The sequence below is a fragment of the Bubalus bubalis genome, chromosome 3, assembly GCF_019923935.1.
Source record: "Bubalus bubalis isolate 160015118507 breed Murrah chromosome 3, NDDB_SH_1, whole genome shotgun sequence".
Lineage (NCBI taxonomy): Eukaryota > Metazoa > Chordata > Mammalia > Artiodactyla > Bovidae > Bubalus > Bubalus bubalis.
The window spans coordinates 69,869,090-69,886,928 of record NC_059159.1 but is presented as its reverse complement, the minus strand read 5'-3'; the positions used below and the strand labels follow the sequence as shown (position 1 = coordinate 69,886,928).

Below are 17,839 nucleotides of genomic sequence, written 5' to 3'. Positions count from 1 at the left end.
TCACAATGTATTACTTCATAATAAAAACAGATAATACATATGCCATATGAAAATACCGTCTACAGTTATCTCCATCATACAAATGTGTTATCATCTATTTGTTAGCATGAAATCTGACAACATGCCTGGCTGGCAATACTGATGTTCTGCTTTCTTCTTTGACCAAAGCATTTAAAAAACAAGTAATGTTCATACATGATGGTATACACTTAGAAAACATAAATGAACACACAGATGAAGATTATTAACTGGTCTAGAGCTCTAATTTGAACAGAGGTTTTAGGGGAAACAGCACATTTGGAATTTTTAAAAGTGCTTTCAATACTTTATGTTTAAAATGCTTGCTTTATTCCTCTGGAATCATTCTCATGTCATTTATGGAATTTTCATTTCATAAAAAGAAGAAACAATGTCCTGTGAGCTCACACTTCTTCACAGAAAGCTTCTTATTCCTAGTTAATTCTGCTAACCCTTTAAATCAAAAGGATAAGGTGACAATGTGTAGCCCAGCAGAGAAGATTTCCATTCTCAGAATCTCCATGTGCCATACAGACTAGACATTTGTTAGTAATTTCCTTGGATGATCAAACATACTTCCAGACCTCTAAACAGCTAGCCATCCCACTAAGCTGTGCTGTGCTTGGTCGTTTAGTTATGTCTGACTCTTTGTGACCCCATGGACTGTAGCCCACTTGGCCCTCTGTCCATGGACTTCTCCAGACAAGAATACTGGAGTGGGTTGCCAGGCTCTCCCTTCAGGGGATTTTTTCCAACCCAGGGATTGAACCCAGGTCTCCCGCATTGCAGTCAAATTCTTTACTGTCTGAACTACCAGGGAAGCCCCTCATTAAGCTACCATTTACAGTACATTCTTACTCTTAAACCAGCTCTCAAATCAGTCCTACATAAGCCTCAAAGAACTGGGCATCTGATTTACTAATGTATTCTCCACCAATAATTTGACTTATCTTCTTGGTACCAAGTTAGTGCATGTCTAGGTTAATTTCACAGCTCATTTTCAAAAATGTTTAGACATTGACTTAAGGACATGGTCTGTATCTTAATATCACCTTGACTGCCCTAACCCTACACATTATGAAACTGTTAGCGACAACCTCACTCCTAATAAAAATTCACCCCTCAGATTTATAAATGATGAAGATATCTTTTCATCATATCTCCCCTTTTCAGTGCCCTTTATTTTATGTTTTACTACTGTAGTCTCTGATATTCAATATGCTATCTAGGTTGGTCATAACTTTTCTTCCAAGGAGTAAGCGTCTTTTAATTTCATGGCTGCAGTCACCATCTGCAGTGATTTTGGAGCCCCCCAATATAAAGTCTGACACTGTTTCCACTGTTTCCCTATAATTTCCCATGAATTGAAGGGACCAGATGCCATGAACTTCGTTTTCTGAATGTTGAGCTTTAAGCCCACATTTTCACTCTCCTCTTTCACTTTCATCAAGAGGATTTATAGTTCCTCTTCACTTTCTACAATAAGGGTGATGTCATCTGCATATCTGAGGTTATTGATATTTCTTCCGGCAATCCTGATTCCAGCTTGTGTTTCTTCTAGTCCAGTGTTTCTCATGATGTACTCTGCATACAAGTTAAATAAGCAGGGTGACAATATACAGTCTTGACATACACCTTTCAGACTTGATTTTTTTGGGCTCCAAAATCACTGCAGAAGGTGACTGCAGCCATGAAATTAAAAGACACATACTCTCTGAAAGAAAAGTTATGACCAACCTAGATAGCATATTGAAAAGCAGAGATATTACTTTGCCAAAAAAGGTCCATCTAGTCAGGGCTCTGGTTTTTCCAGTGGTCAGGTATGGTTGAGATAGTTGGAATATGAAGAAAGCTGAGTGCCAAAGAATTGATGCTTTTGAACTGTGGTGTTGGAGAAGACTCTTGAGAGTCCCTTGGACTGCAAGGAGATCCAACCAGTCCATTCTAAAAGAGAGCAGCCCTGAGTGTTCTTTGGAAGGAATGATGCTAAAGCTGAAACTCCAGTACTTTGGCCACCTCATGTGAAGAGTTTACTCATTGGAAAAGACTCTGATGCTGGGAGGGATAGGGGGCAGGAGGAGAAGGGGACGACAGAGGATGAGATGGCTGGATGGCATCACCGACTTGATGGACATGAGTTTAAGTGAACTCTGGGGGATGGTGATGGACAGGGAGGCCTGGCGTGCTGCGATTCATGGGGTTGCAAGGAGTTGGACACAACTGAGGGACTGAGCTGAACTGAACTGTAGTCTTGTTTTAGATCCCATCAATACAACCACTGTTGACTAAAATCCTCAACCCAAACTAGTGCAGATTTTTTCACTTGCTTTCACACTCTTAACAAAAACTGCAGAACTGCTCAGGAAGTAAATTACAGAGTATGTTTCCAGTAATTAATGAGTAAAAGGCAGGCTAAAATTGGCACCAGGTACCTGGTGCGTGTGCTGAGTCCTGTCCAACTCTTTGCCATTCTGTGGACGTAGCCCACCAGGCTTCTCTGCCCATGGGATTTCCCAGGCAAGACTATTGGAGTGGGTTGCCATTGTCGACTCCAGGGGATCTTCCTGAACAGGGATTGAACCTGTATCGTCTTTCATCTCCTGCATTAGTAGGCGGATTCTTTACCACTGAGCCACCTGGGAAGCCTGAGATGCCTGATACTTTAGTCAAAATGATGAAATAATGAACTGATACTTTCTTCAACACTTTGTTTTTAATACATTCACCTTTTTTGCCTGCATATAGTAATATTGTTAACTTGCTAGTTTTCTAAATTTTCTTTTCTGCTTGGATATAGTAATGTTGTTTCTTAACATGCTAGTTTTCTAAATTTTCTCTTCAGCACCTAGGACCCTCAGCTTAGCGATCTACTGTCTTTATTTCCACAAGTAGTTATTATTGAATTGAAAGGATGGTACTTTAAACCATAAAGCCACAAAATTTTTATTTTGTGTATGTTTAATGCAGAATTTGATACCTCTGTCCTTTATTGTTGCAGCGAATTGGTGGGGGACTTAACTTTTTAGATTGAGTATTTTTTTTTTTCCCACTATTTAAGTAACCTGAGATCCTGGGGTATTAGGGTACTTTTCTTGTACTAAAGAGGAGCATATTTGACAAAATATCAAGGCTCCATAATGAAGGAAGATCCTAAATGGAATCCTTAAATGGGATCTTTTTTAGGACAGCAACCTCTAAATTGTGAGTAGAATCCTTGCAATTTTCACCTCTACATTCTATGTATGGGAGTACATGGGATGAGAATAAGGACGATAGTCATTATATAGTCCTAGGCAGGGACTCTAGGGACACTGCTCACGAGGGAATATAACACTTTCACTAGTAATGTGGTACAGTGCCATATACTAGCACACACACTTCAACCTAGACTGACACATGTTATCTCATAGATTCCTTTTTTCATCTTTTCCACAGCTTCGTCAAATTCAGTCATCTCGGTATCACAATTATCACAGCCTCCTCCCTTTCATTTACAGCCCAATTCAGTATTTTCCAAATTGCAAAAATGCATTTGTATACTATTTTTAAACTCTGAATCAAGTAGAATAGAGCAGAATAGGACATAATATAGGTTCATAGATACCCCTCTAGTTTTGAAGAATTCACAAGGAATCATGTTGTGTTTGTATGGATGAGTGTTTGTGAATTCATGCGTGCACAAATGCTAGCACTTTTCCCTTCACAGTTAAATTCTTGAAAGACTTACCACAGTAGAATTAACGGTTACCATGGTATTTTCTAGTTATGACTTTGTGATAGTTTGTGCCACCAAGGTCTGTGAACAAAGATTTAAATGGAAACATCACATGACAAAGAACAATAAAAATCTCTCCCCTTTCATCTCTTCATTCTTTAAGTTCCAGATTGAGGTGCTTAGCAACAAGGCTCCTCGAGTTCTAAAGACCATGGCAATTGGATAAAGGTCTTCCACATTCTGGCTTTGCCTTCTCCATCATACTCTAATTACTCCTCAATATGAATAAACCTGAGTATAGTCCTTATTCCCATCCCATGTATTCCCTGCACGTAGTACAAGTGTTTAGTGTTTTTTATTCATACTTTAGTGCTTTGATTCATACTGTTTCACGCATCTCAGATTATTTCCTCAGCACAGAACCTCATAATGAAACAGTTGAATTGCTTCAAGTTCCAGAAATAAGTTTGATCTGGTTTAAACCATTGTTCAAGGATTGAGGCTTCAGTAACCATCTATGACTTTCACTCTAAGGTCAAGGATAACTTGGAGACACTTCACATGTGTGAATAAGTGTGCCTCATCCATTACAAGAACTGTTGTCAGTAAAGAAGTGGCACAAAGAGATTACAAAGAAGAGCGAGATGAAGCAAGTAGAGTGTGGGTGGTGATGCTAGCATCGTAGTGGCATAAGTTGTTCCTATTTTCTCTCTGCTTCATTTTACAGTTAATTTGACACCCTTGTATTAGCAAGACTGCTTGATACCAGAAGGGATTTGGGGAAACAGTCATCATTTGTGCATCAGAAAATAAACAAGAGCTTGTTAAGGCCTTGAAATCCTTGGAATTGGATTAATAGTATCTTGGGGCTTCCCAAGAAGCTAGGTGGTAAAGAACCCTGCCGGGAGTCGGCATATTGCATATTGAGTGCGTATTGCATATTGCATATTGAGTGCAGCTCTTTCCACAGCATCATCTTTCAGGATCTGGAATAGCTCAACTGGAATTCTATCACTGCCGGGAGCCAGCGTGAGGAACTCCTTCCGTGGCAAAGGTCATGAGGAAGGAGGCTCGGCATACGCAAAGGTGGGATCGAGCCTCAGGAGTCCCCTGGAAATTCTTGAGCATCTACCCCCCAAAACCAGAGTCTGCCTACTTTCTGCTTTGTGCTTTCACCTACACCTCTGACTTTACGGGGGGCTGTCCCCCACTACCTCTCTCTGAAAAAAAAGTTAACTTACAGCTCCAGTTAATAAAGTTCCTGGGTGTGATAGTGTTTCAACCTACAAATTCCTTTGGAAGTCCTCTAGCCTGCCTGAATAGGTTTTTCCAGCCACATGTGATTGCTCAGAGCCTCCCAACTGTGAGAGGCATGAGATGTTCTAAACTGTCTAAATACAGATTCCTTTGAGCAGTTAAAAGATTGATTAGAAATTGTATTGGTGAAGGGATTTTCACTTGTTGGGCCGTTGTTTGCTGTTAAGTTTCCATATCCCTTACCTGCTGTGTCCCTGGCAGTGTATTGATTAATATAATTGGTGTAAGTAGTAGCTTTAATGTTTGTAACCTGGGACCCTTGAGTTAATTCTTTTTCTTGTTATAGCGCACCACACCTTTGCTCTGTAGGAATGCAACTTTATCTAATGCTTTTGGAGGGTGGCGCTTGACTTATCACCTTTAGAGAAAAATAAGTTTTCTGAAGAAAGGGTCTTAAAATGTTAACAGGCCTCCGGGCCAGAAGATGATGCAAATCACCTAAGCTTTTGCATATGATAAGTTTGCAGGAAGAAAGCCTGGCTTGCTGTATGACTCTACCCCTTCCCCCATTATCCTCTATGCATAACTTAAGGTATAAAAACTACTTTGGAAAATAAAGTGCGGGCCTTGTTCACCGAAACTTGGTCTCCCCATGTCGTTCTTTCTCTCACCTTCTGGCTGAATTATTTCGGCCTCTTTTCTCCACTGAATTTCCTCACTGAGCTATCCTTATTTCAGCTGCTTTTCTCCACTGAATTTCCTCACTGAGCTATCCTTATTCTATTACTCTTTATATCCTTAAAGTTTAATTAAGCAGTTGTTTCCTGATCCTCACCAATGCCGTCCCTGCTTCGAATTCCCTGGATCCACTGGGGCTTGACCCCGGCAGAACCCGTCTGCCAATGCAGGAGATTTGGGTTCGATCCCAGGGTCAGAAGATACACTGGAGGGGGAAATGGCAACCCATGCCAGTATTCTTGCTGGAAAATCCTGTGGACAGAGGACAGTGGCGGGCTACTGTACATGGGTTCACAAAGAGTCAGACATGCTAAAGAACTGAGCACACACACATGGTCTTTTCTAGCTTTAGCCCTGCCATTGGAGAAGGCACTGGCGACCCACTCCAGTGCTCTAGCCTGGACAAACCCATGGACGGAGGAGCCTGGAAGGCTGCAGTCCATGGGGTCGCTAAGAGTTGGACACGACTGAGCGACTTGACTTTCACTTTTCACTGTCATGCATTGGAGAAGGAAATGGCAGCCGACTCCAGTGTTCTTGCCTGGAGAATCCCAAGGACGGGGGAGCCTGGTGGGCTGCCATCTACGGGGTCGCACAGAGTCGGACACGACTGAAGTGACTTAGCATAGCATAGCATGTATGTGAACGCTAAGTTGCTTTAGGGTCTGACTCTCTGTGACCCTATGGACTGTAGCCGGACATCAAGTCCCTCTGTCCATGGATTCTTCAGGCAAGAATATTGAAGTGGTTGCCATACCCTCCTCCAGAGGATCTTCCCGTGTCTCTTATGTCTCCTGAATTGGTAGGTGGGTTCTTTACTGCTAGCACCACCTGGGTAGCCCAAAGCTAGAGGTAGTAACAGAAGTGCAGCAGAGTTATTTACAATCATAAAAGATGATGCTATTAAAGTGCTGCACTCAATATGTCAGCAACTCAGCAGTGGCCACAGGACGGGAAAAAGTCAGTTTTCATTTCAGTCTTAAAGAAGGGCAATGCCTAAGAATGTTCAAACTACGGTACAGTTGCCCTCATTTCACATCCAAGGCAAGGTAATTCTCAAACTCCTGCTGCGTCCTGCGGGGCTTCAGAGCCCTCACCACACTCACCCGCCAGCCTCAGCCCAGGCCTTCGGCAGCAGTGCCCCTCTCTCCCATTCTGCTCTCTGCAACCTAACAGCAGTGGCAGTGTGCTGGGCCGCAGTCTGTGGGACCTTGTGTCCCACTTTGGGTGGCCTGAGGAGCCTGAGAGCCAGCTGGGCTGGGCGCCTGGCTTCTTTAGAGATGACAGCTGGGTGGAGCCTGGGGACCCGGCCCTGAGGGAGCTGCCAACTGAGCTCTGTCTCCTCTTAGACAGGACCAGGACCAGGACCTTGCAGGGTGAAAGTTGGACCTTGGCACCTTGCCCTTTCTTGTCAAGTCAGAGAACAACATTCATTTGGTAGTGATTTACAGAAACATCGTCACCTGGCCATGACCTGACCTCAAGAACAAAGGATCTAACCAGGAGATTTGCAACAACTAACCTCATCCCTCCCTCACCTTTTTTGCTTTTCAAAGGGCTTTGATGAGAGCTTTCAGTAATTTTGGGGCTTCTTAGAGTGTGAGCCACTCATCTGTTTACATGGACGTGCAATAAACCTTTCTGTCTTCCAAACTGCAGTGTTTTAGCATTGTTTGGCCTCACTGTGTGTCGGACACTTGGACTTCTGTTGTTCAGTAACACAGGGAGAAGCATGCAATAAAGTTAATTCTACTGTTTCATCCGGCAGAAAGTGGCTTTTTGAAAAGTTCTGAGCGAGTCACCCCATCATGTAGAGGTCCTGGCCAAAAGAGACATCAGCTGAGGGCAAAGAGAACAAGAAACGGAAACAAGGAATTTCTGTCATCCGAATACACATACATAGCATCTATTTTATATATCCTTGTATATATTATAAATTCAGCAGCATTATCATTTTTTCCTCCTTGCTTTTCTCTCTTACCTTGAGATATGGCAAATTGGTGTTGGTGAACTTTATAATTTGGTTCTTAGAACACAGACTATCAAGGCGAGATTATAAGTGACTTAGAAAAGGAATGAACAGTACTCAAAGATAGAGCCAACAGGCAGATGGGGTATTTGATATTTCTTTTTGAAGCCACCTTCCTTCCTTGTGGAACTGCCAGGTGGGTTCCCAACTGGAAGTGACCCCTGTCTACAGCTCTTCCACTTACTTTTTGGTTTTCCAGTTTGCTGACTACAGATTTTGGGGCCTCTCATCTCCATACGCCAGTGACCAATTCTGAGCTGTGTCATCAAGGGACGCGTGAAATGGAGAGCAGGAAGTGTAACTTCCAGTGGGAAACCGGTGGGCCAAGTTCTGAGGAGAGCTGCTGTTTCACTTCACTCTGAAGGTAGGCCTACCTCAAAAATAAAAAAAAGTTCAGGTATTCCACTTTTTGTCTCTGTCTCAGGAGTACCATTCATTTCTTTTCTGGTTCACTCATATTTGTATCACCCCTTGGTTCTGTGTCTCAGGAGGACCCAGCTTTATGACTATGGTCTAGAGTCCTTTCAGACTCAAGCTTAGAGTCTCTTTCTCTAGCCCTTAGTGTGAACTTTGTAGTCAACCAATTCCCAGTGTTAAATCTTCCTTTTTAATGTAGTGGAGGAGTTTTCCTAGTTTGCAGTGGAAGCCAGGCTGATGCAAATAAATTATTTTAACATCACTCCAAATTATAATTACTTCTTTGTGATGGTTTCCAGGAAACATAATTTTATGTTGTTTATTACCCTGGTCAAATAATTACTGGAAATCTCAGTAGGAATCAGTTCAGTTCTGTTGCTCAGTCGTGTCTGACTCTTTCCGACCCCATGAATCTCAACATGCCAGGACACCCAGTCATCACCAACTCCCAGAGTTGACTCAAAATCATGTCCATCGAGTCGGTGATGCCATCCAGCCATCTCATCCTCTGTCGTCCCCTTCTCCTCCTGCCCCCAATCCCTCCCAGCATCAGGGTCTTTTCCAATGAGTCAACTCTTCACATGAGGTGGCCAAAGTATTGGAGTTTCAGCTTCAGCATCAGTCTTTCCAAAGAACACCCAGGACTGATCTCCTTTAGGATGGACTGGTTGGATGTCCTTGCAGCTCAAGATTTTCTCAAGAGTCTTCTCCAACACCACAGTTCAAAAGCATCAATTCTTTGGCGCTCAGCTTTCTTCAGAGTCCAACTCTAACATCCATACGTGATCACTGGAAAAACCATAGCCTTGACTAGATGGACCTTTGTTGGCAAAGTAATATCTCTGCTTTTGAATATGCTATGTAGTTTGGTCATAACTTTCCTTCCACGGAGTAAGTGTCTTTTAATTTCATGGCTGCAGTCACCTTCTGCAGTGATTTTGGAGCCCCCCAAAATAAAGCCTGACACTGTGTCCACCGTTTATGCAACATAAACATCTGGAAGTTCACAGTTCAAGTACTGCTGAAGCCTGGCTTGGAGAATTTTGAGCATTACTTTACTAGCATGTGAGATGAATGCTATTGTGCTGTACTTTGAGCATTCTTTGGCATTGCCTTTCTTTGGGACTGGAATGAAAACTGACCTCTCCCAGTCCTGTGGCCACTGCTGCGTTTTCCAAATTTGCTGGCATATTGTGTGCAACACTTTCACAGCATCATCTTTCAGGATTTGAAATAGCTCAACTGGAATGCCATCTCCTCCACTAGCTTTGTTTGTAGTGATGCTTCCTAAGGCCCACTTGACTTCACATTCCAGGATATCTGGCTCTAGGTGAGTGATCACACCATCTTGATTATCTGCATCTTAAAGTCTTTTTTGTACAGTTCTTCTGTGTATTCTTGCCACCTCTTCTTAATATATTCTGCTTCTTTTAGGTCCATACCGCTTCTGTCCTTTATCGAGCCCATCTTTGCATGAAATGTTCCCTTGGTATCTCGAATTTCCTTGAAGAGCTCTGTAGTCTTTCCCATTCTGTTGTTTTCCTCTGTTTCTTTGCATTGATCGCTGAGGAAGGCTTTCTTATGTCTCCTTGCTATTATTTGGAACTCTGCATTCAGATGCTTATATGTTTCCTTTGCTCCTTTGCTTTTCGCTTCTCTTCTTTTCACAGCTATTTGTAAGGCATCCTCAGACAGTCATTTTGCTTTTTAAAATTGCTTTTCCATGGGGATGGTCTTGATCTCTGTCTCCCGTCCAATCACGAACCTCCGTCCGTCGTTCATCAGGCACTCTGTCTATCAGATCTAGTCCCTTAAACCTATTTCTCACTTTCACTGTATAATCATAAGGGATTTTTTTAGGTCATACCTCAATGGTCTAGTGGTTTTCCCTACTTTCTTGAATTTAAGTCTGAATTTGGCAATAAGGAGTTCATGATCTGAGCCACAGGCAGCTCCCGGTCTTGTTTTTGCTGACTGTATAGAGCTTCTGCATCTTTGGCTGCAAAGAATATAGTCAATGTGATTTCGGTGTTGATCATCTGGTGATGTTTATGTGTAGAGTCTTCTCTTGTGTTGTTGGAAGAGTGTGTTTGCCAAGAGAATGCCAGTGCATTCTCTTGGCAAAACTCTATGAGCCTTTGCCTTGCTTCATTCCGTACTCCAGGGCCAAATTTGCCTGGTACTCCCGGTGTTTCTTGACTTCCTACTTTTGCATTCCAGTCCCATATAATGAAAAGGACATCTTTTTTGGGTGTTAGTTCTGAAAGGTCTTGTAGGTCTTCATAGATTCGTTCAACTCAGTAGGAATAATTCCTTTAAAAATGATGAAATTATTTCAACTTATCAGAAAATGTATACATCCTCCTATGTTTCCAGTAAAGGTTTACATTTTACCACATTGTTCGTTTCTCTACTCACTGATTTTTAATATATATGACAATTGTTATTTGTATTGACTTGTAAGAATCCTTTACTTATTGTTTAAAATATTTTGTACTTTGTAAACTTTCTTCTTAGCTTTTAGAATTTTTATAGTAGAATTTTATATGTAGAAATTCGTGTAAGCTACAATTAATGGCAGTTTTTATGTTTATTTTTCAGTTCCATAGTTTTTAATTCTGAATCTAATTGTTCTGGGTCCTGAGATAAAAAGTTAATATAAATAGTGACATTCACTTTGCTGTGCAGCTGAAACTAATAGATTGTAAGTCAACTATACTCAATAAGAATGTAAAAGTTAATGTAAGTGGTGACAAAGAAGAACACCGATTTATTCCCAGTTTCACTGGGAACTTCATTTTAAAGAATGTTCAATGATTATTTTTCAATGATATTTATTATTAGGTTAGGAAAGCTTGCTTTTATTCCTACCTGGCTATGAAGTACTTTTCATTGTCAAAAGAGTTTAAATGTTATTTAAGGCTTTTTCTGTATGTGCTGCGATGAGCATATGTTTTATGCTTTTAATATCCAGTAAGAAATTATATAAACTACGCTTGCCTTTAAAGAAATAAACCCTACTTTGTGAAAATGTTATTTTCTTCCTTCTGCTGAAGATGTTCTTTCCTCATTTTTGCTGAATTTGATATACTTGTTATTTGTGATTTTTGTTGGATCTCTGTACATGAAGTCGGTATTTCTTTCTTGTATTGTTTTTGTCCAGAGTTTTACTGGATGCATAATATTAGTTAAATACCTTATCCTTTAGTTTTATCCTGTAAAGTAATTTCTGCTTGTGAATAACTGAGGTCTGTTCCTTAAGGTTTAACACTCAGCAGCTTACCTTTGAGGACTGCTGTCTGTGGGTAAAATGTAGGGAAAACAATCCATTTGTTATTAACTTCGTCGTGTTAATCAGATGCTTACTTTTTATAAATTGATACTATTCATTTATAGTTTTACTTAAAATGACATATCCCACGTAAGTTTCTTAGTAATTTTTTCATATGTTTAAATATCTGCTATGGTGGCTCAGAGGGCAAAGAATCTGCCTGCAATGCAGGAAATTCAGGTTCGATCCCTGGGTCAGGAAGATCCCCTGAAGTAAATGGCTACCCACTCCAGTATTCTTGCCTGGGAAATCCCATGGACAGAGCAGTGTGGCAGGCTACAGTCCATGGGGTCCCAAAGAGTCAGACATGAGTGAGCAACTGACACTGGCAACTCTCTTTCATTGTTTGAAATAGTGGAGGTGTTGGTGTCCAGCATTTGAAAGTGGACTGCCAGCTTTATGAATCTAATAGCAACAAGCATAATGGCAGTTCCCCAGCAGTGTAACAACGAGCCCAAAGAAGGGCACAGCCAAGAAAATGCCTCCTGGGACCCGAGTCATCAGCGTGTGTCTAGAAGGCTAGGCACATGTGCTAAGGTGTAACTACCCACTTAGAACAAGGAGAGTATGGTATGGGCAGACTTGAAACATTTCCAGGCCACAGGGAAATTTATTACAAAAGGGCGAAACTCTCATTGGCTACTGGGAGTCAAGCACATTTTGACCAAATACTAGCTGGAGAAAAGGCCACTCTGAATATCAGTGAAGGCATAGAATAAAAATGAGTATTTCAGACCAAATGGAGAATCTTAAACTGCAGTAGAATAGCCAAAATTAAACATAAAATTAAATGCCCCTTTAAACTCAAAGGGAAGGGGTAGTGTTCTTGGAATCTTTGCAGTAGGTCCTGTGGGTCTAGTATGTGATCCCTGAGGAAAGGGTTAGCCCACCTGGTATGGGAAACTCAGGGATTTGGTGAACATTTAGACCTGGGACTCAAAACTGGGAGGCTACAATGCTTGGTAGCTGTGCCAGTATGGCTGAGACTTATAGTCTTGTTGGTTCTGAGTGTAACCAAATATGTATATAGCAGAAATTATGGGTGCTGCTAAGGCGAAAGCTGTTAATGAGACAATTCTGACATGAACACAAATCAAATTTTCCCCGGGTTTCAAATCTTTCTCTAGTTCCTGCCATTGGTAGAAAGGAACAGGAGAGGATTGGCATATAAGACATGTAATCTGTAGGTTACCAGTCCTTGTGGACAAGGCCAGAGTACAAGGAGGAAGGGCATGTGGGATAGAGAAACAGTAAATCAGACACACACACGAACACCATCCACAGACTGTCTCTGCTCCAGACACACACAGAGAATAATTCCATAAAAATTGACCACTTAAAATCGCTTAAAATAATGGAAAGTAGAAATAGGCTAGGGATTAGTAAATTTTGTTTACTGGTTGTTTATGGTCCCAAATGATTAGAAAAAGTTGGAATTTTCTGCCAATGATCTAGGACAAATGTTATAACATTGTTACTCCAGGAGATTACAATCTAATACTTGGGAAAGATCATTAGGCTTGGGCAGTCTCTTGAAATAGGAGCTATTGGTTTTTCCTTCTTTGTTGTTTTTTTCAGTAGGCACATTTTGTGTTTCTTCCTCAGGTGAAGTTAGAATATTCTGTGCTTACATCCTAAGTGAAGCCGTAACATGTCTAGTTTTTAGGTAGTTTTTGCGAAGTTTTCGCAGATTGTGGTGGAACAGAGGCTGTTGGTGGAACAGCCTCTTCTTTTTCATCTTTCTTTTTTGGTCTCATGAATAGGAAAAGCAAAAGAAACAGACACAGTAGTAGAAACAAAAAAGGAATCAGGAAATATGGTAGCAGGTTCCTCTTTTCCACCCTTTCTTCTGTTTGGGGCTCAGGGGCTGGGCCACTGTCCACACTGCCTCCTGTGCCGTTTTCCTGGCAGACGGGAGGGCCCCACCCATAGTGGCAGTGGCAGTGCTGTCTGTTGTTGCAGACTCCCCTCAAAGAGCAGAGCTGAGGCGAGCAGTTACGTGGCACAGTGGAATAAGAGACACACCTCCTTCTGATGCAGATGTTTTCAGGACCACACTTTGTACCGTCTTTCACTGCACCAATATCAGCTATTCTTATCCCGAGGTGGTAGTCTGTACCCCAGCAAGTGTTATTATCGAATTTAGTCCAATGCAGAGTAGTATGATCACTCATTAGAGGAATTTCTTTGACGTTCTCACACTGTATCCTCCCACACAGGCTGTCTGCCATGTTGCATCTTACGTATGAGTTTTCTGTGATACCACAGTTACCAAAACGGTCACCTCGCGTATTCATTGCCATGTAGCAACTTACGTTTGCATTTTTGGCCTCTTTGCCAAAGATTTGCCTACACTGTTCATTGGGCTCATTGCATCTCTTTTCATAGCAGTAACCACCGCCTGTGCAGGAGGCCCCATTCTGCACATACACATCATCTGGACACTGATTGGATGTCCCATTGCACCACTCTGGAAGATCACATTCATTTTCTACTTTCCTACACAGGGTGCCTGGTTTCCTGAACATGCAGTTATGGCAACAAATCCCAAAAGCACAGTTAATACCAGCTGTCACACTGCAGTTTAACTGACAACAGGGATCAGTGTTACACATCTTTAAGGATCCACAGTCACACTCTTCTCCTTCGTCAACAAAACTGTTTCCACAGCGTGCCTCCCTCACGAGTGTGTGTGGATTTGGTATATTGTACAAACAGGATCTTCTACGACCAACGTTCCAATAATCAGCATAGCTGCAGTTGCTGAATTTAGTTGTTGCTTCTACTTCTTCAAACATTATGCACATTGGTGCTCCACAATGACATGTTGCGGTATCATGACGCATACCCAAATTATGACCCACGTCATGAGCCACAATATATGAGTAAAAAAAAAACCCTTCATCGTGGAAAGTCTCAACTGAACAGCTAAAACGAACTGCACACGCCTGTGCATCATAAGCTAGGCCAAAATCCTCACCATAATCCTTTTTTACAAAAAAATGTGCCACATCATGGGGCACACGATTATGGAAGCCCTTTTGCTTCCAGGTGCAAAAGTTCACCAAGGTTCTTATAATGTCTTCTACTGAAATAAGGCTTTGTTTAGTCCATATCTCCATTCCCTTGAAAAATACTTCAAGATCCAGTGGTTTCATAAGGTCACTTACTGCATTTAAAACAAGGAACACTTCTTTCTGCACAAGCGTAGCATTACTTTTATGATGAAGATATCGACTGTGATCTACGACCACTGCCACTTCAAGAAAATAGTGGTGGGTCCACCAGCCTGTATAGGCACTTTGCATCAAAGTGGAATTAATGCTTTCTTGAATCTTCAATTGTCCTGCCATTTTTTCATCTGTTAACCCACATCGAAAGTATGAAAAATTTGTGTCCTGATTGTCTAGCTGATATATTAGATGCTCAAATGCAGTAGAAAACCTTTTGGGTTCAATTTCATAAACAATGTCATTTGTCTGTAGCATTCCTTGAAAGCCCCCGAAGCAGTTACTGAGGGAAACCAGAGACTCTGGGTCCCCCTCCACGTAACCACGGTAATAACAGTCATCCTGGACAAAAGGGTGGTCTTCCAGGAGAACGCCCTTGTCTGTGTAGGTGAACACTGGGAAGTTTTTGGACAAAAAATTCTTCTTGACCTTTATATGAACAACATGTCTCTGGCCCCCAAAATGCAGTTTGTAAGAGAACCAGCCTTGAAGCTTCATGCCTCTGCCAGTGGGTGTTACCCTCCGGGGAATCACCACTTCTGGGGGGCCAAGTCTTTGGGAGTGCCCAAGCTGGGGCCATCCAGGAAGGAAGAGGAATACTTTCAGCCAGACAAGCAGGAGAGTAACCTTCATATACACCAGGAACTCACCAACACCTATCGCAGAGCCATCGTATCTAGCCATTGGTAGAAAAAGAGGGCAGGACAGCATACATCAATGTTCAGTCTCCTCCGTCTAGCTGATGTATTCAACGTTAACCTTTAGTTTGTTGTCTGGCAAAGTCATGCAGTCAAAGCAGCAGCACTAAAAGAAAAACAAAAAAGTAGAACAGGGACTGGGTGGGAGTGATGAGCAAACCAAGAAAGAGGAAAAAGGAAGGGTACAGGTTAGGACAAATGAGAGTTTGGCTTAAGACATGTCTGACGTGCTCTTAAGTAATGGTGAGGCAGAGTGAGACTGTGTGAGTACACACGAATGGTGACTGGCCTACGATGACACTTATTGGATCTAGAGGAAGGGCACATGGTGATTCGTGATACAGTTCTTTATGTCTATTAATATGTGCAAACGTTTCCACAATGTATAACACAAAAGAGTCTTACTGGAAGGTGAATGAGTATCATCTTCTGATAAAGGAGTCTTGTGTTACACATTTGGATGTTATGATAATAAACTATAGGTCTTCCTTTTACTTACAAGTGAGAATTCTTTCATCATAATACTCAGGAGAGATATAAATATTTTCACAGATATTATATTTTCTCATTGTCCATATAATGTATTTCCATGTAACAAGTCATTATTTGTCCTAAGTCCTCTGCATTTCTCTTCATCTAAGTCTATGAAATTGCAGGAGTCCAACATTGCTAACTTTCACAGCTTTGAGGATCTACTGTAATGCTACCTAATGCAATGATTGGTAGACCCAGGTGGCTGTGGGAGGGGGAGTAAGTTGGGTTGTTGATGGATGTTACTCAAATGTATTTACATTCTATCATACTGTTAAGAAGAAGAGCATTTAAAAGCCTGTACCCTTATAAAATGGAAGGAAATCCGGGTAGCTGGGAGGGTAGCAATTGAAAATTGGAATGTACTGAATGCAAAATAACCTTCAGAAGTAAAAAGGAAACCAGTGGCTCCTTGAAGGAGGAAAGCTTGGAGTAAGGAAATATTGTCTTAGAGTGGCAAAGACATCAAAGTCTCCACATTATAGGACTTTAAGGTAATCAGTTCCCGAGTGCAACCTCACAATGTATTACTTCATAATAAAAACAGATAATACATATGCCATATGAAAATACCATCTACAGTTATCTCCATCATACAAATGTGTTATCATCTATTTGTTAGCATGAAATCTGACAACATGCCTGGCTGGCAATACTGATGTTCTGCTTTCTTCTTTGACCAAAGCATTTAAAAAACATGTAATGTTCATACATGATGGTATACATTTAGAAAACATAAATGAACACACAGATGAAGATTATTAACTGGTCTAGAGCTCTAATTTGAACAGAGGTTTTAGGGGAAACAGCACATTTGGAATTTTTAGAAGTGCTTTCAATACTTTATATTTAAAATGCTTGCTTTAACTTACCTAGTGAAATATCCACTGTCTTTATCAGATCATGAAAATAATTCTGTTGTGTACAGTCAGAAGCCTTGGCCTAGTTGAAAAAGACACAGAAAAGCTAGCTCTGAGGATGCTAATTCAGGTTGATCCAGTCTACTTCCCACACTAGGTATAAAAATGAAAGATGCGTGATTAAGGAAGGACCTGCCATCTACTAGATCCTGTAGTCATTTCTGCTTAATTAGAAAATATTTTGTGTCTATGTTCCTTGACTTCCTTTCTCTGGAATCGTTTTCCTGTCATTTATGGAATTTTCATTTCATAAAAGGAAGAAACAATGTCCTGTGAGCTCACACTTCTTCACAGAAAGCCTCTTATTCCTAGTTAATTCTGCTAACCCTTTAAATCAAAAGGATAAGGTGACAATGTGTAGCCCAGCAGAGAAGATTTCCATTCTCAGAATCTCCATGTGCCATACAGACTAGACATTTGTTAGTAATTTGCTTTGATGATCAAACATACTTCCAGACCTCTAAACAGCTAGCCATCCCACTAAGCTGTGCTGTGCTTGGTCGTTTAGTTATGTCTGGCTCTTTGTGACCCCATGGACTGTAGCCCACCTGGCCCTCTGTCCATGGAATTCTCCAGACAAGAATACTGGAGTGGGTTACCAGGCTCTCCCTTCAGGGGATCTTTCCAACCCAGGGATTGAACCCAGGTCTCCCGCATTGCAGGCAAATTCTTTACTGTCTGAACCACCAGGGAAGCCCCTCATTAAGCTACCATTTACAATACATTCTTACTCTTAAACCAATTCTCAAATCAGTCCTACACAAACTTCAAAGAACTGGGCATCTGATTTACTAAGGTATTATCCACCAATAATTTCACTTACCTTCTGGGTACCAAGTGAGGGAACGTCTAGGCTAATTTCACAGCTCATTTTCAAAAATGTTTAGACGTTGACTTAAGGACATGGCCGGTATCTTAATATCACCTTGACTGCCCTAACTTCTCCGTAGTATGA

The 17,839-nt window shown here is 41.4% G+C and overlaps 1 protein-coding gene across 1 annotated transcript; it reads right to left on the bottom strand.

Moving 5' to 3' along the window:
• Nucleotides 1–12,887: 12,887 nt before the first annotated feature.
• LOC112583833 (disintegrin and metalloproteinase domain-containing protein 20) lies at nucleotides 12,888–17,373 on the bottom strand. Its single transcript, XM_025281330.2, has 2 exons — nucleotides 16,837–17,373; nucleotides 12,888–15,539 (listed from the first exon to the last, which is right to left on the bottom strand). Exon 2 carries the CDS (start codon nucleotides 15,444–15,446, stop codon nucleotides 13,161–13,163), a length of 2,286 nt encoding a protein of 761 aa, XP_025137115.2. The 5' UTR covers nucleotides 15,447–15,539; nucleotides 16,837–17,373; the 3' UTR covers nucleotides 12,888–13,160.
• Nucleotides 17,374–17,839: the final 466 nt, after the last annotated feature.